Source organism: Polypterus senegalus, chromosome 6, assembly GCF_016835505.1.
Source record: "Polypterus senegalus isolate Bchr_013 chromosome 6, ASM1683550v1, whole genome shotgun sequence".
Lineage (NCBI taxonomy): Eukaryota > Metazoa > Chordata > Cladistia > Polypteriformes > Polypteridae > Polypterus > Polypterus senegalus.
The window spans coordinates 48269646-48295874 of record NC_053159.1 but is presented as its reverse complement, the minus strand read 5'-3'; the positions used below and the strand labels follow the sequence as shown (position 1 = coordinate 48295874).

General features: G+C 37.3%; 1 protein-coding gene across 3 annotated transcripts in view; it reads left to right on the top strand.

Moving 5' to 3' along the window:
• The window catches only part of pgap1 (post-GPI attachment to proteins inositol deacylase 1), a 348101-nt gene that overhangs the window by 122451 nt on the left and 199421 nt on the right, over positions 1-26229 (top strand). For all 3 annotated transcript variants that reach the window (XM_039755984.1, XM_039755983.1, XM_039755985.1), the window contains 2 exons: positions 18049-18100; positions 25089-25166. In XM_039755984.1, coding sequence (XP_039611918.1) covers positions 18049-18100; positions 25089-25166 — 130 coding nt within the window. The remainder of the gene's footprint in view (positions 1-18048; positions 18101-25088; positions 25167-26229) is intronic.

Genomic DNA, 26229 nt, shown 5'->3' with positions numbered 1-26229 from the left:
GGTTCCAATGCCCTGAACTGCATCGTTGGACTTGGTAATCTGGTGGTGTGGTGAAGGAGATCTATCACATCCTCGTTGGCAGACCCTGGAGGCTCTTACTAAACTGCAGGGTCTACAGAAGTGGCCAACTTGTAAATTCTGACCACAGACTTGTTGCTACTCTGAAGATCCAGCTTTGGTCCAGTAGGCTACCACCTGCTAAGAAAATGAAGCTGGACCTGGCTAGACTCCAAGATCAGGCTGTTTGCAATGAGTTTGCATACAGTTTGTGTGAGGAACTTACAGACGTGGGTGCACGGGGTCCATTGAGGCTCTGATCGGGGCTCATGAGACACTAAGCGAGGAGTCTGAGTGTCTGGGTTTGCGAGTGTCCTGAATAAAAACCAAGATCCAAACATTTAAAGACATCTTGGGCACAACCATCAGCAATGTGTCTGTCTGCAGAGAGAGTGTCAAACTTGTTGAGAGGTTTACTTACCTTGGCAGCAACATTCATGTCTCTGGTGACTTTTCCTAAGTCAGTAGATGGATTGGGAGAGCACTGGGGGGGTAATGAGGTCGCTGGACAGGGGTGTGTGGCACTCCCAATATCTATGCAAAAGGGCGAAGGTCCAATTCTTTAGAGTCCTGGTGCTTCCTGTTTTGCTATATGGCTGCAAGACATGGGCGTTTACCAGTGACTCAATTGAGATGAAGACTGGACTCATTTGGTACTGTGTTTCTTCGGAGAATCCTTGGGCACCGCTGGTTTGACTTTGTGTTGAATGAGCGGTTGCTCACGGAGTCCAGAATGAGGCACATTACCTGCATTGTGAGGAAGCTTTAGTTATGGCACTATGGCAATGTGGCATGATTCCCAGAGGGTGATCCGACTGACAGGATTCTCATTGTTAAGGGCCTAAGCAGCTGGACTAGGCCAAGGTGGACGCCCATGTAACATCTGACTGTGGCAGATAGATGGACATTTCTGGAGGTTGGGACTGGACCGTGTGTCTATTTAGGGGGTTGCCAAGGGGTTGGCAGCGTGCTGTACCAGTGCATGGCCCCAAACTTGACCTGTCCTGATACTTAACATGTTGCCTAATAGAACTAGCACTGTATTAAGAGTTAACTGTCATGGTAGGTTCAGCTGCAGTCTTTTTTTTTTTTCTTTTTCTTTGTTTGTCATGGTACATAATACAAGCTACATCAGACAAACAAGCTTCACTTGTATTTGTGAGGTTTAAAACACGTTTGTTCCTTATTCCACATCACTGCACTATATAAGTTGTACTTAGTTTAGTTTTAGTTTAGCTTTATTAATTTACTAGCAGAATACCCGCGCTTCGCAGCGGAGAAGTAGTGTGTTAAAGAAGGTACGAAAAAGAAAAGGAAAAATTTTAAAAATTAACGTAACATGATTGTTAATGTAATTGTTTTGTCACTGTTATGAGTGTCGCTGTGATATATATATATATATATATATATATATATAGCAAAATACCCGCGCTTAGCAGCCATGTCATGTGTTTAAGAAGTTATGAAAAAGAAAAGGAAACATTTAAAAATAATGTAACATGATTGTCAAAGTAATTGTTTTGTGTATTTGGCGGCAGCGTCACAAAGTTGTTTTCGCAGCTGCATCAGAAAATGTACCACGACGCCTGACACGCCTCCTTTTACTGTTTTCTCACAGCTTGGATTGCTGCTGTCATATATATATATATATATATATATATATATATATATATATATATATATATATATATATATATATATATATCTTCATATCTATATACACACACATACATACATACACACACACAAATTATATGTGTGTGTGTGTGTGTGTGTATATATATATATACTCATACATATACTTGTGTGTATGTTTGTATGTGTCTATATGTGTGTGTATAGGTTTGGTCACTGAGTGCAAGGGAAAAATAATAAATTATAGTGTATAAGTTATTAAACAGTAAAACATTAACGTTTTAAGAAGTACAGGTACATTGAAATTACATTTTCTATGTGAACGTTCAAATTTGTGCCTCTGGTAATGTGCCTTACCGGCATTTAAAGAAAATTAGTTTTGTGTCCTCTGCAGTGTTAAGAGAGAAAGGCTTTGGTTTGGGATAAAAGGAAAAAAGGTGTAAAGAAAGGAAAGATGCCTTTTTCTTTTATATAGTATAGAGAGATGTGTTCGCTGACGTTATGATCGGCTTTTGGGGACAGTCGCTGTGGGTCTTGTGTAGACTGGTGAGACGCCCCGCCATTAATCGGCTGTGATGGCACTGTCAGTCCTGCACTCGTGTGCGTGTCTTAATAATTCGAGGTGAGGACCTGATAATCGATACGTGCAAAGAAAGTGTGAATCGCCTTAATATTATTTTGCCGTGGTGTAGAAAAGGGGTCCCGTGTTTGCACTTGTCTGGGCTATAGCGCAGGGGAGGATGAAAAAAATTAAAAGTGCTCACTTTGACTTAAGGCAGAAGCGCAGTCAGCGTCTCAAAGGCCGGCACAGCTATGGCGCTGGCTGCTCGACTTTTGCTGGGCAGGAGACCTCAGTTTGCAGACACGCTCATGATATCAAAAGTCTCAGCGCTCTTTGGAGGGCATTCATATATATATATATATATATATATATATATACTAATAAAAGGCAAAGCCCTCACTCACTCACTGACTCATCACTAATTCTCCAACTTCCCGTGTGGGTGGAAGGCTGAAATTTGGCAGGTTCATTCCTTACAGCTTCCTTACAAAAGTTGGGCAGGTTTTATATCGAAATTCTACGCGTAATGGTCATAACTGGAAGCAGTTTTCTCCATTTACTGTAATGGAGATGAGCTTCAACACCGTGGGGCGGAGTTTAGTGTGACATCATCACGCCTCCCACGTAATCACGCAGTACATAGAAAACCAGGAAGACCTCAAAAAGCGCTCAAGAAAACATGCATTATATAATTGAGAAGGCAGCGAAACAATAAGAAGCGGCGAGTGACATATACAACCATATTCATCAGTTCTGCTACTTCGGAAACAAAGCACGATGTAAACCTACACTTTAAATTAAGTTCATAGACAGGCTGCCGCTGGCGTTTGTAATTTAGTGCCTGCCCATATAAGGCCGTCCGTCAGCGGCAATCCAATAGCAAACTGCCACGGGTAAATATTCACGGGTGAAGGACTGTGCTTATGGAGAGGAAGATGAGATGGTCAGGGTGGTGTTTGACACAAACTCAGCGAAACTGCGAGAGAAAGTTTTAAGTGCCAGGACTAAGGTAACATTAAATAAAGCTATGGACATAGCACGAGATGGCACCAGCACAGCTGGGAACCTTCGATGCAAGTACACCGAGTGGCTCACGTGAACTGACGAGTGCACAGATAAAAGCAACAGTTCCAAAGAGCGCTGAACAAAAACCGAATTACACAATTGAAAAGGCAGCAAAAAATATGAAGAGTCTGATAAGCATATTCATAAATGCAGCTACTGTGGAAACAAAGCACACGGTGGAAAAAGTCAATGTCCCGCTAAAGGAAGACAGTGTAAAAAAAAAACCCGTGCATGCAGTGTGTCAGGTCTCAGATAAAGAAGAAGACGAGCTGTTTATTGATGCAGTAAGAAACGAATCGATGAATGAAACCTGTCATCTTTACAACGATTGACAAACACGGAATGTAACTTGAACACAACACATCCTACAAATACGAACCTGATTGAAAGAAATAATGATAATCAAATCCTTGATGACAGCAACACTCAGTAACACTCACAAAACAAATACTGTATATTGACAGTCATGTTACGTTATTTTTAAAATGTTCCCTTTTCTTTTCTACCTTTTTAACACACTACTTCTCGCTGCGATATGCGGGTATATATATATGTATATATATATATATCCCGCTCTACATACTCGAATAATGGATACTTTATTCGCCATCAATGATTGTTTTGGTAAAGCCATACTCAGTGTATTCATTAGATGAACGGTAAAAAAGTAAGAGCGAGGGGAGGATGACTCATTGAGGCATGCAGGCTGTAGTCTTGGCGTCAACTCTATCTGAATTGCGCGATCACATTTGAAAAATATATCTTTTCAAGTTCTATTTAGTCCATATGTGTCAAACTCAAGGGCGCGGGCCACATCCGCCCGGCGTAATTATATCCGCCCGAGATCATTTTATATACTGTATTATTGTTATTAAAGCCGGATATATGAAGCGCTGGTAACACAATAAACTACAGATCCCATAATGCAGCGCTTCAGCTGCCTTGCCGAACGCTTACCGCTTACTAGAGTTATTGCGCACTGAGTTTGCACGGCGCTTTGGTGACTTTGAAGAACAAAAAAAGTCTGTCTACATGCGGCTCGAACCTTGTGCATGTTTGGTAGCACATATCTGTGTGAGAAGCTCTTCTCAGTGATAAAGACTAACAAAACAGCACACAGGAGTCGCCTCACTGATGAGCACCTGCATCATCCTGAGAATCTCCACAACACAGAACCTCACACCAAACAGAAACGAACTTGTGGCCAAAAAAAGATGCCAGGCGTCCAGCTCTAAAATGACATATGAGCAAAGACAACTGAATGATTTGATTTGTTATTGCACGTAAGAGCGGAGTCAACCGTTTTAACAAACAGCGTATTGCACTGATACGAAATAGCTGTGTGTGTATATATGTAGATATGTATGTATATGTATATATATGTTTATATATGTGTGTGTGTGTATGTATGTATGTGTATATATATATATATATGTGTGTATATATATATATATATATATATATGTGTGTATATATATATATATATATATATATATATATATATGTATTTGTGTGTATATATGTGTGTGTATGTATGTATATGTGTGTATATATGTGTGTGTATATATGTAGATATATATGTATGTATATATGTGTATATGTATAGATATGTATATATGTTTATGTGTGTGTGTGTAAATATAATATATATATATATATATATATATATATATATATATATATATATATATATATATATATATATATATATATATATATATATATATATATATATATCTCAACAACACTCATCACTCACAACAGTGACAAAACAATTACATTGACAATCAGGTTACGTTATTTTCAAAATGTTTCCTTTTCTTTTCATTGCTTTTAACACACTACTTCTGCTGCGAAGCCGGTATTTTGCTAGTGTATATATATATATATAGCAAAATACCCGCGACTCGCAGCAGAGAAGGAGTGTGTTAAAGAAGTAATGAAAAGAAAAGGAAACATTTTAATAATAACGTAACATGATTGACATTGTCATGAGTGTTGCTGTCATATATATGCCTGCCTAAATAAGTCACCCTCGCTTTGCTCTTACTTTTTACCGCTCATTTAATCATGGCTAGTGGCGGAAAAATTATAAAATGGAAGGAGGATGGCTTTACCAAAACAATTATTGATGGCGAATCGATTATTCATAAAGTTTGAATTGGTGATCTGTTTTTCTGAGTTAACCTCATATTTTTTCATACTTCTTCTCAAACTAAGGTGGTGCGAGGGTAAAATGAATCGTGATGCTGATCAATGTAATCCGTGTACCAGGAAATCATGCATTGACAAAAGCTCCCCTTTGCTTGTAATGCAAAGTGTGATTAAATGCATTATTTTTAACGCGTTATGGAGCACATGCATCGAAGCTTCTCAGCTGTGCTTGTGCTAAGAAAAGGAAAGATTTTAAAAATAACGTAACACGATTGTCAATGTAACCTTTTGTAAGTAGTGCCTGGAGGATTCAGTGTGGAGAAACTCTAGAGATAGCGTGTGTATTAACTTGTGGATTTTTCTGTGAGTATTTGGTGGCAGTCTGACGGTTGCTTCGAAGACAGCGTTAACATGAGCTCAGCTCAGAGCAAAATGAGGTGGGAGGGGAGATGATGACGTGACTCCCCCACCCGCCTTAACTGTCAATCCCCCATAAACACAGTCTCTCAGAATTTGCATAAGCACACCCCTTCACCTACAATTTTAACTTAGTTACAAAGTGATCAAAACTCTCGCTTATATCCTGCGTCCTCTCATTAACTTGTATCCCGCATTACCTGTGGGTATGTGAAACGCCAGCGGTAGCCTGTCTATGAACTTAATTTAAAGTTTAGGTTTACACCTTGCTTTCTTTCCGAGCTGGCAACACTCATGAATATGGTAGTATATGTCACTCACTCGCTTCTTATTGTTTCGCTGCCTTCTCAATTATAAAATGCATGTTTTCTTAAGCGCTTTCTGGAGGTCTTCCTGGTTTTCTACGCACTGCGTTGACAGTCAGTTCACGTGATTACGTGGGAGGCGTGATGATGTCACACAAAACTCCGCCCCCCCCCACGTCATTCCAGCTCAACTCCATTACAGTTAATGGAGAAAAATACCTTCCAGTTATGACCATTAGGCGTAGAATTTCGAAATGAAACCTGCCCAACTTTTGTAAGTAAGCTGTAAGGAATGAGCCTGCCAAATTTCAGCCTTCTACCTATACGGGAAGCTGGAGAATTAGTGATGAGTGAGTGAGTGAGTGAGTGAGTGAGGGCTTTGCCTTTTATTAGTATAGATATAGCACATATTAAACAACTAGAAGTTGACCAAAGTGCTTTACATAAAATAAAAGGTAACAGTAAGAAATAAAAGCCAGATAAAGAATTTAAAAAAATATAAAGAAGACATTATAGATACTTGAACACACATATACCAACACACAAACCTAAATAGCTTAGATAAAATTATGTAAAATCGAATACATACATAAGATGAACACAGTATAAACAATATAAATGTAAGCATTTAAACATTCAAACTCCTAAGCTAAAAAGAAAGTAAATAAAAGTGCTTCTTTAGCAGAAGCTTAAAACTGTGAAGTGTGGGAGCTGACCTTATTACAAGGGGCAAACCGTTTCCACATTTTAGGACCAGCCACTGCAAAGACACGATCACCCCTCCGCTTCAACTGTGTGCGTGGTACAGTAAGCTGTGGCTTATCTAAAGACCTCAGCTGCCTGGCTGACAAATATGGAACAAGAAGATCAGCTAAGTACGTTGGAGCTGACCCATGTAGGGCTTTAAAAACAAACACTAAAATCTTAAAATTCACCTTGTAACTAACAGGAAGCCAATGAAGAGTGGCCAACACCGGAGCAATGTGATCCATTTTTTGGTGCTAGTCAAGTCTCTAGCAGCTGCATTCTGCATCATTTGCACACGAGACAGTGTTGTAACAGAAACAATGTTCATGTCTCCCTGCAGCATCCCCTGGTGGCCCCCACAGAATCCAGCAGGGCTGTGAAGCCGAACTTCATGGTCCATGATGCCCTGCTGGAATTCGGGGCACCTCCATGTTGCAGGGAGGATTCCATCTAGCGGTGTGGGGGTATTGGCTGGGATAAACTGCTGGCCATCTCTCACACCGTACAGATGCGTCTTGCGTAAGCATTAGAACGAAGGGCTGTAAAAATGCAGTCGGTGCTGTTCTGTGGTCTCAGTGCAGGTTTTCACTAATTATAAAAATTCTGCACTTTACTAACAATGAAGACTTTGATAAAAATACCCATCTATCACCCAAACTGATGAAAATTTGGGAGATATACCAGGCCATTATAGCAAATTTTCAGAGCGCTTACATTCCGGACTGTGATATCAGCATTCATGAAAGTCTCATGACTTATAAGGACAGACTTGTCATGGATGCAGTACATCACGTCAAAAAGAGCAAGATTTGGCATAAAGATTTGCGAGCTTTGTGAAGCTAAAACAGGATACATTTGGTATTTGGTTTTGTACACAGGGAAAGGGACAATGTTTGATCTGAAATACAGTCAGCATGCCATTGCTACATCATCAATGCTGACTTTGATAGATGCTATGTTAGATCAAGAAAACTGCGTAACCATGGGCAATTTTTATACTTTGCCAGAGCTATTTGACACTTGGCAGAGCTCAATTACAACGAGTAACACTAGTAGCTTGGCAAAAGTGCTTGCGCTGAAATGGAAAGACAAGAAAGCTGTTTTGTCTTCTTAGCACTGTACATAAACCAGCTACGGTCACTGTACAGGCCAAAGGCAACAAGCAGTTTATGAAGCCTTGTGCTGTGGTTGAATACAATAGCACGATGGGTGGTGTAGATTGTGCAGATCAAGAATTTACTTTCTATTCTGCTATGCAGAGGCAACTAAAGGAATACTACAAAAGATATTTAGTCATCTGGTGGAAGAGTGCATTTGGAATGCATTTGTCTTATACAAACAAAAAGCTGGCAAAACTTTATCTCATGCAAACTTTACATGCCAGCTTGCACAACAAATCATTGCTGCACATCCACCGTCCACACTACTGCTCAAGAGACGTGGGCAACCCAGCACATCCTGGATCAATCCAGAGCATCTTATTGGTAGACATTTATTATATACCTGCAACAGAAAAAAGACAGAATCCAACTCGTACCTGTGCAGTGTGCTGTTAAAATCCTGATAAATCTGGAAAGAAAATTTGAAAAGAAACGCACTATTGTCCTGACTGTGACATTAGATTGTGTCTTTCACTGTGCTTTATGATTTACCATACAAAGGACTCATTATTTTGAGATTATTTACTGTTTTGGCATCAGTGGTATTTTTATTACTGTTATTATTTTTGTTGATATTGTTTATTTCATATTTTTTTTATTCATCATTACTATGGTTATTTGTATCATTATTATACTTTTGAGATTTAATTGTAATTTTGTAATTTTTCATTCCAAAAAAAAGGCAATGCTTTTTACGTGTTTTTTGGAATAAAATGCAACCCTAAGGAGGTTAATTAATTGAACTTCAAAGCTAGAAAAGGTCTCGGTAGGTAGTAACTAACATTTAATGTGATCTATACTAATAAAAGCCAAGCCCTGACTGACTGACTCATTCACTCACTCACTCACTCACTCACTGACTCATCACTAATTCTCCAAGTTTCGTGTGGGTAGAAGGCTGAAATTTGGCAGGCTCATTCCTTACAGCTTCCTTACAAAAGTTGGGCAGGTTTCATTTAGAAATTCTATGTGTAATGGTCATAACTGGAAGCTATTTTTCTCCATTTACTGTAATGGAGTTGAGATCGAAAGCCGTGGGGGGGGGCGGAGTTTCGTGTGACATCATCACGCCTCCCACGTAATCACGTGAACTGACTGTCAACGCAATGCGTAGAAAACCAGAAAGAGCTCCAAAAAGCGCTGAAGAAAACATGCATTATATAATTGAGAAGGCAGTAAAACAATAAGAAGCGAGCGAGTGACATATACAACCATATTCATGAGTGCTGCTACTTTGGAAACAAAGCAAGGTGTAAACCTAAAGTTTAAATTAAGTTCATAGACAGGCTGCTGCTGGCGTTTGTCATGCCCACGGGTAATGCAGGATACAAGTTTAATGAGAGGACGCAGGATATAAACAAGAGTTTTGATCACTTTGTAACTAAATTAAAATTGCACATGAAGGGCTGTGCTTATGCAAATTCCGAGAGACTGTGTTTGTGGGGATTGACAGTTAAGGCGGGGGGGAGTCACGTCATCATCTCCTCCCATTCACCTCATTTCGCTCTGAGCTGAGCTCCGCAGCTAACGCACGCAGTGTTACGGAAGCGACTTTGTGACGCTGCCAACAAATACTCACAGAAAAATCCACAAGTTAATACACACGCTGTCTCTACAGTTTCTCCACACTGAATCTTCCAGGCACTACTTACAAAAGGTTACATTGACAATGGTGTTACGTTATTTTTAAAATGTTTCCTTTTCTTAGCACAAGCACAGCTGAGAAGCTTCGATGCATATGCTCTATAACGCTTTAAAAAATCACGCATTTAATCACACTTTGCAATACAAGCAAAGCGGAACTTCTGTCAATGCATGATTTCATGGTACACCGATTACATTGATCAGCGCTTCCCGATTCATTTTACCCTCGCACACCCTTGGTTTGAGAAGAAGTATGAAAAAATATGAGGTTAACACAGAAAAACAGATCACCAATTAAAGCTTTATGAATAATCGATTCACCATCAATAATTGTTTTGGTAAAGCCATACTCAGTGTAATCCTCCTTCCATTTTATAATTTTTTCGCCACTAGCCATGATTAAATGAACGGTAAAAAAGTAAGAGGGAAGTGAGTGTGACTTATTCAGGCAGGCAGGCGACGGCTCAACAGCTCGAATTTGGATATAAGTAGATTCTTTATAGTCGCCAGAAATATCTTTGTTAGGAATGGAAGTTGAATTTAGTCTTTAAATTTCTATGGTAAAGAAAAAGTTATGCAATGATGACTAAATTTAACTATATAAAGTCAAAAGTTTTATATATAAAGTCATTCCCGAATATATGAAGTGAAAACTTGAATATATAAAGTCAGCGTCGGTATATATAAAGTCAAAACTTGTTTCTGAATATATAAAGTCAAAACTTGAATATATAAAGTCAGCGCTGGAATATATAAAGTCATAACTTAAATATATAAAGTCAGCGTCGGAATATATAAAGTCAGTGCTTTATATATTCTGACGCTGACTTTATATATTCAAGTTTTCACTTTATTTATTCCAGCAATGACTTTATACATTCAAGTTTTGACTTTATATATTCTGATGCCGACTTTATATATTCACAAAATCAATGTACAGTAATCTCTCCTCGATCGCGGGGGTTGCGTTCCAGAATCCCCCGCAATAGATGAAAATCCGCGAAGTAGAAACCATATGTTTGTGTAGTTATTTTTATATATTTTAAGCCCTTATAAACTCTCCACACTGTTAACATTATTAGAGCCCTCTAGACATGAAATAACACCCTTTAGTCAAAAGTTTAAACTGTGCTCCATGACAAGACAGAGATGACGGTTCTTTCTCACAATTAAAAGAATGCAAATAGATCTTCTCTTCAGGAGCAGAGAATTTCAGAGAGAGAGCGCTCGCAAAGAAAAGCAAACAATCAAAAAATCAATATTTGTGCTTTTAAGTTTGCCGCGGCATTTTTTAGAGGAATGTCAGTATCTTCTAAGCAAACAGCCTCTGTGCAAACAGCCCCTCTGCTCACATCTCCTCCGTAAGGCGCAGAGAACGTCAGAGAGAGAGAGAGCGAGATTAAAACAAACCATTAAAAAAATCAATAAGTGTGCTTTTGGAGGCACCACGATAAAGCGGCATTTCTTAGAGGTGCATCCGTATCCACTAGGCAAACAGCTTCTGTGCAAACAGCACCTCTGCTCACACCCCCTCCGTCAGGCGCAGAGAATGTCAGAGAGGGTGAGATAGAGGAAGAGACAAGCAAACAATAAAGCTCCGCGCGGGATGCATATCTTATAGCATTGAGTAGTTTTAGTTAATATGTAATACATGCTCTAATTGGGTAGCTTCTAAGCCATCCGCCAATAGCGTCCCTTGTATGAAATCAACAGGGCAAACAAACTGAGGAAGCATGTAGCATAAATTAAAAGACCCATTGTCCGCAGAAATCCGCAATATATATTTAGATGTGTTTACATTTAAAATCCGTGATAGAGTGAAGCCGCGAAAGTCGAAGTGCGATATAGCGAGGGATTACTGTACATCATACATATATATATATATATATATATATATCATACATGTGTACATATATATACACACACATATATACTATGGGGTATATCATACATGTGTACATATATATACACACACACATATACTATGGGGTGCTAAACAGACAACTACAGTAATCCCTCGCTATATCGCGCTTCGACTTTAGCGGCTTCACTCTATCGCGGATTTTAAATGTAAGCACATCTAAATATATATCATGGATTTTCGCTGGTTCGCCGCTTTCTATGGATAATGGGTCTTTTAATTTAGGTTACATGCTTCCTCAGTTTGATTGCCCAGTTGATTTCATACAAGGGACGCTATTGGTGGATGGCTTAGAAGCTGCCCAATCAGAGCATGTATTACATATTAACTAAAACTCCTCAATGATATAAGATATGCTTCCCGCGCTGTGCTTGTTTGCTTCTCTCTATCTTTCTCACTCTCTCTGCCTGATGGAGGGGCTGTGAGCAGAGGGGCTGTTTGCACAGAGGACACGGAGGCTCCTCTACAAAATGCCGCTTTATCGCGGTGCTTCTGTATACTTTAAAAGCACGTATTGATTTTTTGATTGTTTGCTTTTCTTAGCGAGCGCTCTCTCTGACATTATCTGCTCCTGACGGCGCTCTTTTGAAGATAAGATATGTTTGCATTCTTTAATTGTGAGAAATAACTGTCATCTCTGTCTTGTCATGGAGCACAGTTTAAACGTTTGGCTAAAGGGTGTTATTTCATGTCTAGAGGGCTCTAATAATGTTAACGGGGTGGGAGAGTTTATAAGGGCTTAAAATATATAAAAATAACCATACAAACATATGGTTTCTACTTCGAGGATTTTAACCTATTGCAGGGGGGTCTGGAACGCAACCCCCGCGATCGAGGAGGGATTACTGTATATATATATAGATATATATACTGTAGATATGAGAACAACACTCATATCAATGACAAACCAATTACATTAACAATCATGTTACGTTATTTTTTAAATTTTTCCTTTTCTTTTTCATAGTTTTAACACACTACTTCTCCGCTGCGAAGCGCGGGTATTCTGCTATTCTTAATATTAGAATCCCTGAAGCCTACGAAAAAAGTTGTAATCCTGGGCCACCTTAAATTCCTTCGCACATCTCAATTAGTGTCTTTTGTTATGCATATGTGTTGATCAGCACAACCAGCAAGCAGACTGCTATCCCATCCCAACGCCGGCTCAAGTCTGTTTATCTGGGTGTGAGGTGCCTTGGCTTGTATAGGGTAAATAATATATTGTTATTTGGAATACATGCATTTCATGTGTGTTTCGTGTCTACAGTGACCTGTGTAAATGTAGGATGACAGGAAATGCAAAGCAAGAAATATTGAACACATACCTAAAACATTTTTCATGTTGACAAAATGTGGACCTGAAATATATAATGTGTGAAAACTGATTTCCAAATATCAAATAAACACTTTCACAAAAGGTACAAGTAAAACAAAACAAGTGTGCTTTTATTCAAGAATATAACTGAAGAAAAAGAAATCGGGTTAGGGCACGACGCTGACACAGCCGCTTGGTTGGTACAGCAGTAAGTACAGCTGACTCATAATCAACAGGTTCCTAGTTCGATCCTGGGCGCTTCTTAGATTTACCGTTTTGAGTAGTAGTGAGCTGTTTTTATTGTTACTATTATAGAATAGCAACATACAGTTCATTTTATTTGTGTCTTAACAACCAGTGTAAATGTATGGTACTTGTAATAGTTTAGCGTTTTTATTTTTTTTTTCAGTTTTATTCTCTCAGTCACGTTCATGCTTCCTCTGATCTGACAATGCTGTTTTCAAATAAAGATGTTCTATAACAGAGGTGAACTCAGATGAGGATGAGGGTTCTACATCGGAGTTAGAGAACAGAAACCCTTCCTGCAAGAAATGTCTACTCGCACATTAGAACAACACAGCTGCACCAGGCATAAAGGTGAAAGATGGCACCGTTTGGATGCCGCATGTCACTGCCTGATCTAGACACTAGCGTGGATAGTTGTTCGCTTACTGAAGTGCCTATAGCTGCAGGTGGAAGCTGCTGTTGCACTTTTCGTAACTGATCTTTTCCTAAATAAGGAGTGGCACTGCACATGTACTTTGTAATACTTCATGTCAAAATTTTATCATTTGTACTATAACATGAAAAAAGTTTCTGTTTTAGGTATGTGTTTAACATTTATTGCCTCGCATTTCTTGTAATCCTACATTTACCCAGATAGGCATAGACACAGAACACACATGAAATGCATGTGTTCCAAATAACGATATATTATTTACACTGTACAACTCAAGGCACCTCACACCCAGATAAATGGACTTGAGCTGGGACAATGTTTAGTCACAGTTGAGCTGCGGCAATGGGGGCATAGAATAGCCGGCTGTTTGTGCTGAACCACACATTTGCAAAACAAAAGATGTTAATGGAGAGGTGCAAAGGAATTTAAGATGGCCCGGGATTATGACTTTTTTTGTAGGCTTCAAGGTTTCTAGTGATAAAAACTACAGCCAGACCATCATGGCCTGTAAACCTGGGAGTACTAAAAAAAAAACTACAATCTGGAGGAAGAGGTTCAGAAAATGGTTTAGGCCACTCTCACTCAGCTAAGTCTCTGTCAGAAAAAAAGAAGTCCAATTCATGAGAGACAAAAGTTTCATTTAAAATAAAAGATTTTTTTTCAATAAAGATCTAGTATTGAACAATGTGATTTTAATAATGGAGCAATTGCTCACTAACTGTTGTGGTGATCCAATAGGCGACGGTTACCATAATTAACTCCACCACTATGAAGCTGCGGGAATCCAGGGACACATCGGAGAGATGTAACTGGTTCATCCATGGCCACAGGTCGAAGACCAGTAAATCTGTGTTCTAGGGACTGGCGGAGAAGAAAAAGATTCCGCTTGTCACAGTCTTCCCGGATCCATGCATCAAATGATCGATGAAACAAAGGCAGTTTCAGCTTCATCCTCACCAGAACACCACTTCATTTACCCCTGTGCTTCTTCCGGTGCTGCTGTATGCAAGATGAGCAGAATACACCTGACGACAAGATTTTGAGTGAAATGGGGCAAGAAGGAGGACAATGAAAGTAATCTCTGCCCTCAAATCCACCACAGGATCTAATAACTATGGAATGTATATCCATACGTTTGATGGTCATAATGTATTACAGATATGAAAAAAACAATAGAGATCAGCACAGATAGAATGAACACAGCAAGAGGAAACAACAGCAGACAAGCCGACTGGTACACTGGCACCATCTTGTTTGGTTGATTACCACAAAGTAATTGCCACAAAATTACCATAAAGTAATAGTACTTGAGCATTCATCGGTTGTCAGCTCTCTTGAACACATAGCATGCACCTGTGACTAAAGGCAAGATAAACATGTTTGATTTTGTTTATGTGAGTCACTGTGCATGTCACGTTATGTGGCTGAGTTCATGAGAATGGACTGGTGACTGTATCTGACTCTTTAAGATTATGTAAATGGAGAATGTGACTGAAAATTACTTGAAAGGTCATCTACCGTGATACGGCCTTTAACATAAGAAAGCAAAATGTTTTGTGGTTTTTTAAATGCTGACCTTTTTGTTGGCTGTAGCTTAAATGCAAGTGTTCTATCAGTCATCTATGCCATCTATTTAATAACAATCAATTTCTCTGCTCTCAATAGTTCAGAATTAGTCATTTTGTGTATGACTGAATTATATAATTGCCAGTAACTTCTTGCTGGGGTGGAACCACATGAATATTGCCATTTTGTATTTCTTGATTTATTGTTTCAGGAATACATGTCTAATTACACATTAATCAACTGGATGTAAATAACTGAATCTATTGACCACAGAAAGCATCTACAATTGGTTGAGGGGGAGTTTGGGTTTCACTGACATTAATACAGGATTCTGTATTGTTATAGGGCATAGTACCAGTGATGGTAATGTTAAAGATGATCTAAAGTTGATTCATTCAACAATGATTAAAATTTTTTCCAATCACGAAGTTGTTTTAGTATCCAAGTCTGAAATTATATGTGCCTCACGATAAAATGGACTTGAATAAATGCCTGTCATCAATAAATGGATAAAGGTTAATCAGCTGTTCTCTTTCTACCATATTCTGAATAGTGCCTTTGCATGTACTAAATAACTGTTTCATTGTGGCCTTTCTCTGTTGCACTTCGTAATGATATACAGGTGTATGATAGCTTTGTCTTTTTCAAAATTGTAATGGTTTGGTTTGATTAATTGGTCTAGTGTCATCGGTTCATTTCAGTGGAATGTGTACACAGTGCAATTAAATTCCTGTATGCATGTTGACCTACATAGTGTATGCTGCCAATGACCTTGTGTGGTGGCTGGAATGTCACTCTACTGGTTATATATACTGTAACTTCACAAAATAATAGATAGTAGTCAGTGAAACAGATGAGTTTCCTTTAGCATACAGTTTTGCAAAATTGACGCTGAACTTCATTTCCTCAACTGCAAAACTCACTAAAAAGGCTGTTCAGGAGTTGTAAATGTTATCTGGGGGTTTATAGAAAGTAACATGGTTTCTTAAAAGTTTGACAACATTGTATCGCCACCTTTGGACCCATATATTTATCAGAAAAGTGTCTAGATGAAAATTAATTTCAAAAATAACTATCTTTTGAAAATTTAACATGGCTAAGCACAACTGACAATGAGACAAAATGAAGTACTCTTAGAGAAAAGGTGTAATTCCAGCAAGAAAGTAAAGCTGTTATCCACATTACTTAAACAGAAAATGCTGTACCTGCTGCCTTAGATGAGATCCTGCTTTCTCTGCCACAAAATGTTATGCATCTTGATAGTGGTGTCTTGCCATCTACCCCATAACATTCCTTCTGCCTAATGGAAATTGCAGCCCCCATTAAGGCTTTGTGTTTGGATTGCCCCATTTTGTTATAGTCCCTCTCTTCTTATTATTTGATATTGCCTATATTTAAAGTTAGTTCAATTGACAATGTGCATGGAAATTTCGGAAAAATCATTTCAGCCTTTTTTGTGTGATTGGTAAACAAACAGGTCATGTTTTTTTATATAGATTAAGATTTATTTGTATAGCAAACTTCTAGAAATATTTACAATATTAAGTTATAACTTAACCTTTAAAGGTTTCAGTTTTTAATGTATCTTCCATTACTGTATAGTCTCTGCAGTATATTTATGTGATGTTTTGTTGTGGAGTCATGGGCCCACAATCCAGGCTTAACTTAGGTTTAGTTATATAGAGCAAAATTTTATTTTGGCCCAAATAAATCTGCACAAAGAATATTTTTTGCCCACATAGCCTATAAAAAATTAAAGGGAACATTGGTGACAATGTCTACTCTTAACTCAGATTTGGGCAAGCACTTGATTTAATATGTATAAATATTTTTAGCTTTCAAAACCAGTAACTAATATTACTATAGTTTTAATATATTTAAACTAATGTTTAGATTCAATTTTAGCAATTTAAAGGTTATCCATGGTTTTAGTTTCCATTGAAGGCAGAGGACTGTTCTAGGGACATTTACTCGGCCTATGATTATGTATTTCTTTCACATTATACAGCTGGTGTCTTTAGAAATTGAAGACCAGTTTGTGATTGAATACTGTAAGTCCTGTGTTAGATAATTGGCAGTATTTCATTTGTGTAATGATCAGCTGTGTTTTCCTAAATGCTAAATTTGTTTCCTGTTATAATGGTTCATGTTTTGTAAATATTGAAAAATAAATAAAATTAATATTTTCTGATTTCCTCACCATTACCATTTATTAATTAGAGATCCTTCTATCCTAACTGTATGTAACAAATGGCAAATACATAGATACCTTATAGTTAATGCTGAAATGTGACCATGGCTGAACAGATTAGTAGTTCACTAATGCAGAAATGGTTAAGTAAATTTCCACAACTATTTAACATTATTTTAATAGGAAAGGATTCAAAAACATGGATTACTAACTAAGATACAGCTAAGTTACTTCATTATTTATAATTAGATTTTATTCTTCATTGAATATAAGCTTACATATTTTAATTGAACTGGAAATTGTCACCATCATTAAAATGAAAATTACTCCTTCTAAGAAATTTGATTGTATGCCATTATTTTCCCCTTTTTCTTTGAATATAGCATCAGAGTGTCTGCAAACTGATAAGCTGATCTGTCTATACCAGAAGAAATTTGTTAATTTGGTTATTCTCTTTAGGGATGATATAGAATTTGTATGTATATTGAAACTCCAAGGCATAAAAGGAGTACAGCTTTAACTGTTTAATTCATTGTATTATCATCAACTGTTTAAATAGATTTCCTAAAGCTAAATTAATTGTAGTATTAATGTAACAAAATAAGAAAAAGATCTTTTTTTTTTTTGCAGTTTAGAAGTCATTGACCTTTCTTTGGAAACAGAACTGCTACCATTTTATAAGGTAAGCTTTTGACTTTTTTTTTTTTCTTTCTAACTTACAGAAGTAACAGGCTTAATTGTACAACACTGGAGTTCAACACTCCTAACAAAGGGCTGGTAGACAGCATAAATGCCCACCAAGTTTTTTTTTCTGTGTGATAATAACTTTTCATGTGTTATGTATATCTGTTAAATACACCATACATGATGCACGTGGATGCCTATAATATACAAGTCTATAAAGATGGTCTGATTTTTTGAATGTTTTTTTTATTTACTAGCTGTTTTACCCTGCCTTGACCTGGAAATTTAGTTAGACAATGGTGATACACCTGTCCTTGTACTTTAAAATCTCACATGGAATTGCCTTTGATTATTTATTTGTTTATTTTTGCACAAAATGATATAATCTGAGTGTGGTATGGTGGTGCAGTGGTAGTGCTTCTTCTTGACAGAAAGGAGACCGGGGCTTGAATCCTGGGTCCTCCTCCTTCTAAGAGTTTGCATGTTCTCCTCTTGTCTGCGTGGGTTTCCTCTGGTTGCTCAGATTGTCTCCCTCAGTCCAAAGATGTGTAGTTTAGGTGGATTGTCATTGGTAAATTGGCCCTTGTTTGTGAGTGTGTTCACCCAGCGATGGACTGACGCTCTGTCCAGGGGATTATTCCTTCCTTGCACGCTATGCTTGCTAGGAAAGGATGCAGCCCCCCGCAACCCTGCTCAGGATTAAGTGGGCTTAGAAAATGGTATGGTATGATGTAATTTGAAACATACTATTTTATATTTTCTTATAGCACTGACAAATACTAAACTTTTTAACTGCTAACTCTTCAAAAGATTATAATTAGATTTTTCTACTTTTGCAACATATTCCAGGTTGTTAATCAATTCACTTCAGGGCAGAATAATTTGGAAATTTAACATTCCTTCACCCTATAAGACTTTCTTTATCAATGTGGGAATTATAATTAAATTCATCATTGCAGTTTTTGAGCCAAGGCAAATATATTTTTTGATTTCATGTCAAGTAGATGTTTATCTGTTCATATCAATATATTCTGAGGTATATTTAGTAACAGCAGCCTATGATTTTTAGATCTTTATGCATGTATTTAACAACTGCAGCTCTGTTCACTCAGTGATTTTTTTTTTAATATGAGTATACTGTATGTAGCAACTTTAAGTCCATTCACTTTGGGATTTTTTTGAGTATATGTCTGCTCGAATCTGGGTTTTTGTTTATATGTAGCAACTGTAAGTTTCTTCACTTTGAGATGTTTTGTACTTAGCTGTAGATTTTTTTTATTATTGATTCCATTTGATATTGTCTTTAGTACAGTGCTTACATTTTCCTTTTTTATTAGTATAGTTTTGACTAATTTGTTGTATTAAATAAGCGAGAGAATATACTTGATTGCAATGTTTGCTGCAACTAATTTTGTTGACTAATATTGTAACTAGCTGGCTGTTTACCCAAAATTTAGCAAGTGATAAACCATTTATGTGGACTTCAGAATACACATGTAGAAATTTCTAAAACGGCTAAAAATTTGCAAATGGTAGCATGAGTTGAGGGGTTTTGCATATCATTCATATACATTACAACATCAACATAATTGTTGCCATTTAGGCTATGTGACAAAATATTGTATTGGACAATCTGAGGCTGAATTTCGAAACCTAATAAATCTGTATTGTATTCACACAAAAACAAACAAAACAATTTTCATCCTCATTTACATATACATGGTGTGGAATTGGTACATTATCATTTAAAGAGGATTCCATTTTAATTGTTCAAAAGCAATCTAAAACTTGAAACAAGATTTGTGTATGTAAAGTTTTTTAGCAGAAATTCCCTCCTTCCTTCTACTTCATAGCTTTGTGTGCATGGCAAATGGAAATAGTGTATTTTTCCTGTGTAAGATACGTCCCCTTTGCTCTTGTCAATCTATTGCTTAGTGATGATGTTTGTTTACACCACTCATCTCCTGGAAACATTAATTTTTATATACCGGCATGCTTCAAACAGGTGGCTGTTAGTCTTTACCATTGGGCTTCTGGCAGCTGTAAAAGATGGCCGGCAGTTTATCCCGGCCAACATCCCCAGGCCGCTAGATGGAGTTCTCCCTGTAACATGGAGGTGCCCCGAATTGCCGCAGGGCATCATGGACAATGGAGTTCACCTTCACAGCCCTGCTGGATACCGTGGGGGCCGCCAGGGGATGTTGCAGGGAGGCACAAGGATTTATATTTTCCTTATAGCCCGGAAGTACTCCCTAGTCATGGGGACAGAAGAAATGAAGTACCTCCAGGCTGAAGAAAAGGAAGAGTTTTCATCTGACCCGGAAGTGCTATGGAATCCCATGGATTGAAGGACAGACGCACTTCCGGGTTGAGCACTATAAAAAGAACTATGGGAAACCCAGCCAGCTGAGCTGGAGTTGGGAGGGAGTGTGACAGAGCTGCTGGGTGGAGAGGAGGATTGATTATTGTTTATTATTGATTTATTATTGATTATTGAGTATTGTGGAGGTGCTTTGTGCACAGTAAAGAAGAAATTAAAATTATTTATGATACTTTTACCTGGTGCCTGGACGTATTGACTGTGGGTTACTTGGGGCAACAGCGACCCCTAGTGTCACACTGCACTGTAACGTTTCTTAGCATATTATACTTGGTTTAGTATTATTAAGGACAAATCAAAAATAGGTTTCAGCTAATTTTCTTTTTTTCTATAATGTCATCAAGTTTCAGTTAAATCTGTCAAATAGTTTGAGATTTTGGGGTATATCGTTTTTCTATTATTCACCATCTAAGGAGTAACTTGTATGGTACAAATCATCTTGCAATTGAATTGAATATAAAAAAATATAGCATTTGATAAAATGACGAGCTGTATTACCATTATTTATGGCCAAATTTGGGATGACAAAATGTTTTTCTAAAATATGAATTTCCCACAGCAAATAACTGTATTACATTTTCTCTTTCTGAGTCAATTGTTAAATTTGCAAATTTGCACTTTTTAGTTGTTTTAATTTTTATTTGTAAAGTGCCTAGTGAGACTCATTGTCAAAAAGAGGGCTGAAAATCATGTACTTAACATTGGAGAAGAAATGTTTAAACATTACAGGTTTGTTGTTTTCTCCATTGCATTACTATAAGGATGTGTTTCACATGAAAATTAGCTGCTTTATATTATAAAACAGGTTGTTTTATAAAATTTTAATACAAACATTGTAAGTACAATACGATGGAAACAAGCTAAGCTGAAGAAGCCTGTTAACCCATCAGGTAACTGAGGACACACTTATTTATATGATAGACTTGATAAAGATGGAGTTGTTGAATGTAGGCATGACAAAAGCATGCTCACAAAAGGGCAAGATTACAAATGCACACAACAAAAATGTATGCAACAACAAATACAACTATCCTTCCCACCTTGGTTAGTTTTATTTACTTAAAAGATACTCTTATTTAAAATAATATAAATCAAATTTACATGTAGTATAACAACATATAACTCAAGAAGAAACACTATACAAACAACACAAATGAAGAGGGACCACAAACCCATATAAATAAAAAGGTATCTGTACTGTGCACTTCACAAGTAGCACTCATCCATACGTCATTGTTAACAGTTGCATTGAGGTAGTTAAACAGGTCATATTTTGATTTGGACATAGAAGTGGGTGATATGGTAAAAAATCCATGTCATGTTATAATTAAAATTTCCGATTATTTCAGTAGATAATTTGTAATGAATTTGTATACAGTATTCCCTCCTCGATTGCGGGGGTTGCGTTCTAGAACCCCCCGCGATAGGTGAAAATCCGCGAAGTAGAAACCATATGTTTGTATGGTTATTTTGATATATTTTAAGCTCTTAGAAACTCTCCCACACTATTTATAAATATTCTCCGCACAGTTATACAGTAAACCCTCGTTTATAGCGGTTGATCCGCTCCAGACAGATAAATGAATTTCCAAGAAGTAGGATTCTTTATTTATAAATCTAATATTTTCGCAGTTAGAGCATTGAAAACCTGTTTACGACCTTCTAAATACGTTTTCTAACATTATTAGAGCCCTCTAGACATGAAATAACACCCTTTTGTCAAAAGTTTAATCTGTGCTCAATGACAGGACAGAGATGACAGTTCTTTCTCACAGTTAAAATAATGCAAACATATCTTCCTCTTCAAGGTGCCCGTCAGGAGCGGAGAATGTCAGACAGAGAGAGTAAAGTAAACAATCAAAAATCTATAAGGCTGTTGCGCTTTTAAGTATGCAAGCACCGCAATAAAGCGGCACAATGAAGGGATCAATGTGAAGGTAGCCTTTCAGCAATTTTTTACAGGCGCGTCCATAACTTCTAAGCAAACAGCCACTGTGCAAACAGCCCCTCTGCTCACACCCCCTCCGTCAGGAACAGATAATGGGGCCAATCATACACCTCCCTGATGGTATTGCATGATGGATAAGTATCTGCCTGTATTTCTCAGAGAGAGTGAGAGAGTCAGAGAAAAGCAAACAATGAAAAATGAATACGGGCTGTTAGAGCTTTTAAGTGTGTGAAGCAGCGCGCGGTAAGCATATCGTATATCAATGAGGAGTTTTATTTAATATGTAATACGTGCCCTGATTGGGTAGCTTCTCAGCCATCCGCCAATAGCGTCCCTTGTATGAAATCAACTGGGCAAACAAACTGAGGAAGCATGTAACATAAATTGAAAGACCCATTGTCCGCAGAAATCCGCAAACCAGCGAAAAATCTGTGATATATATTTAGATATGCTTACATTTAAAATCCGCAATGGAGTGAAGCTGCGAAAGTTGAAGCGCAATATAGCGAGGGATCACTGTGTGCTTTTCAGACTAAAATGTGCTTTATTTATTTGTTTAAAAAATGACACATATTCATAAAGAATCTGATCATAGTAGTGAAGGCACAGCTTAGAGACTGTTTTGAGAGTGCACTCTCTCAAATAAGATTGCACTATGCTATTTCCCATGTTTGCAAGAGTATGAGAAGGGAACGTTTTAATAGCAGACATAATTTAAATTTGTAAAACGAGATAAAAGACTAAAGGTGTTAACAATAGCCTTGTTTCCTCCTATATCCACATTTGGCGTAGAATTTGTTGCTACTAGGTTAGGATGAATGTATTCTGAAATTTTTCGGGTTAAGGAACACAGAAGTTTAATGCAAGGTAGCTATTTTAGGTATTAAAGATGGAAGGTTGAAGTTAAAGTAGTTCTGTTTACTAAACCTGATGCTGTGAGTGATGATGTGTTGTATGTTGTTAGCACACATAAATAAAAATGTTATGGTACCTTGTAAAACTGTTTTTATATATGGATGCACTTCTTTGTCATTTGAAATGTTTATTAGCACTCTACTACTCACATGGGTTTGATACCCGGTATTTTTTTTAATCTTTCCTCATGCTTCAAATTGCTCAGATCACTGGGTCTGGGTCACGGGCTGCCACCGATGACTTGCAGGTTGCTGTTATTGTGTCCGCGAGTAGGTTGTAGTGGGTTGCGAATGCATTGACTTTGGTTGCCTATAGAATCTAGGATTCTTAGTGAATTTTATCTCTGTTTGTATCTCTGTCCATTTCACAAAGACTCCTCCTCCACTTTGACATTTACACTAATTTTCCCATGGAGTCAAACTGAAATGTATGCTCATTTCTCCACATGGACCCCAGCTGTGACATTCATGCTTGTTTCAGCATGGGCCAACCCAGCTCCATTATTCATGTTTATTTCACTACTGGGGAGATCCAACATGCACTTGTCTGATATTAGTGCTTGTTTCAAGATGGGGGATCCCAGCTCTGACATTTGCGCTTGTTTCACCACAGGCCAACTTGGTTCCATTAAAGGAAGTGAATAATTAAACTAGCTTTTGAAAGTTTGGAATCTCCCAGATATTTTCATGTGTTTGAAAGAAATTAATAACTTCTTTTTAATCAAGATATCATTAAATACATGCAAGACATTACTAGTGTTGCTCATGGCTATCAGTAGTTCATCTGACTGATGCTGGCCTTTTTCAGGCATCTTTGGTCCAGTGCCTTTGTTCTTTTGGCTATTTAAACATTTTTCTTTTTATTTGTCAATTTCAGTTATGGCAGACCCCCGTGACCCTGTGTTCGAATTCAGCGGGTTGGAAAATGAATGGATGGAATTTCAATTATGATTAAGGCCAGCGCCCCATAATGGTCTTTTTACTTTTGCAGATGACAATGGTATTTGGTGTGTATTTAGTAAAGAACCCAGTTGAGCACTTGTGTTGCATTTATTTCTCAGAATACAGACTCCGATGTCCTTAACCTCTTATTAATCTAAGCTTTCCCTTCCTTTTCTAACCTGGTTAGATCCAAATTGCCATCTCCTCACAAGACAGTAATAAACACCTTTGAATGAAATCTTCAATTTCTTGCCAATCTGTCACATGAAATAACTTTAATTCAGCCAAAAAAAAAGCAATAGACTAACTTGTTTCTTCCGAAAGTGGTTTCATTTTGGCCATTTTTGTACCCAGTACTGAATTTTAGGAATGCCAGTGTCTTGCAACTGAAATGAGCATAAAATCCGGTTTTAGTGGTGCTAATGCAATTGCAAAGGTTTCCCTAATAACCAATTAACATTTAAAATGACTAATTAAGGATTAGCGAAGGGAGGTGACCATTAGTACACCAAAGAAATGGTTGCTGAAAATGGAGATTTGCAGTCATATGTGAATAATACAATTTAAATCAGTAATAGCCATTAGTATCATAAGTAATGCATTTTTAATTCGATTTAATGGTATCTTGATAAATGAAAGTATACATTTGTATCAAAAACAAGACAATTTCTAGGTGTTTCCAAACTTTTGAATGGTAGTGTAAAACATTCATGATCATATTTTTCTTGGATATTCATTTGTTAATTAGTTTTACGAACATTAGAAAATAACACAATTTATTTTATGCTTTTGTCTTGATCAGGTTATCACTTTAAAACTGGATGATTATCCTTTCATCTCTCACTTTGTAGTAAGTGCCTCAACGTTTTACAGCAAGGAGGTAAGTCTTAAACCTTTGTCATAGCATTCTACGTTGGTAGCCAGTGTACAATAGAACCTTGAGTAATTGAATGAGCTCAGAAACAAGCAATAATATACATAAGATTAAAATGGTTCCATGTACAATACCTTTGAAAATAATGGAATTATATGGCAGTTGTTTATCAAGATGTTTTTGGTCGTTCAATCATGTTAATTGACATAATAACATGACTTTTAGGCTTGGTTAGGGCAGACTGAGGGAGAAGTTTTCTGATAAAAAGTAGCAACTTACCCCTGCACCAGCAAAGCAGATATTTGTGAAACTTTCACGTTTCCACCTTGAAAGATGCAAACACAACATGTATGCAAATGTCTTTACTCAAATCAATTGATATTTGGGCTTCAGTTTGCAGACATTGACAGATACATGTAAATTGAACAGTTTCTTTTTCTTCGGTTGTATTCTTGAATAAAAAGCACACTTGTTTTGTTATACCTTTTGTAATAATGTTTATTTGATATTTGGACTTCAGTCTTCACACATTACACACTTCACGTTAACATTTTGTCAAATTACTTAACATATGAAAGCATTTTCTGTTTTAGTTATGTGTTCAACATTTCTTGCCTCACATTTCCTGTCATCCTGCATTTACACAGATCATTGTCGACATGGAACACACATGAAATGTATGTATTTTAATTGTCATATTTGCAAAACAGAAGCGATATTGGTGCACAGTTAGACAGATAGATACTTTATTAATCCCAAGGGGAAATTCACATAATCCTGCAGCAGTATACTGATACAAAGAAACAATATTAAATTAAATAGTAATAAAAAAAAAAAAAATTTTAAATTAAAATAAAATTAATGTTGGCATTTACTCCCCCGGGTGGAATTGAAGAGTCGCATAGTGTGGGGGAGGAACGATCTCTTCAGTTTGTCAGTGGAGCAGGACAGTGACAAAAGTCTGTCACTGAAGCTACTCCTCTGCCTGGAAATGATGCTGTTAAGTGGATGCAGTGGATTATTCATGATTGACAGGAGTTTGCTTAGTGCCCGTCGCTCTGCCACAGAT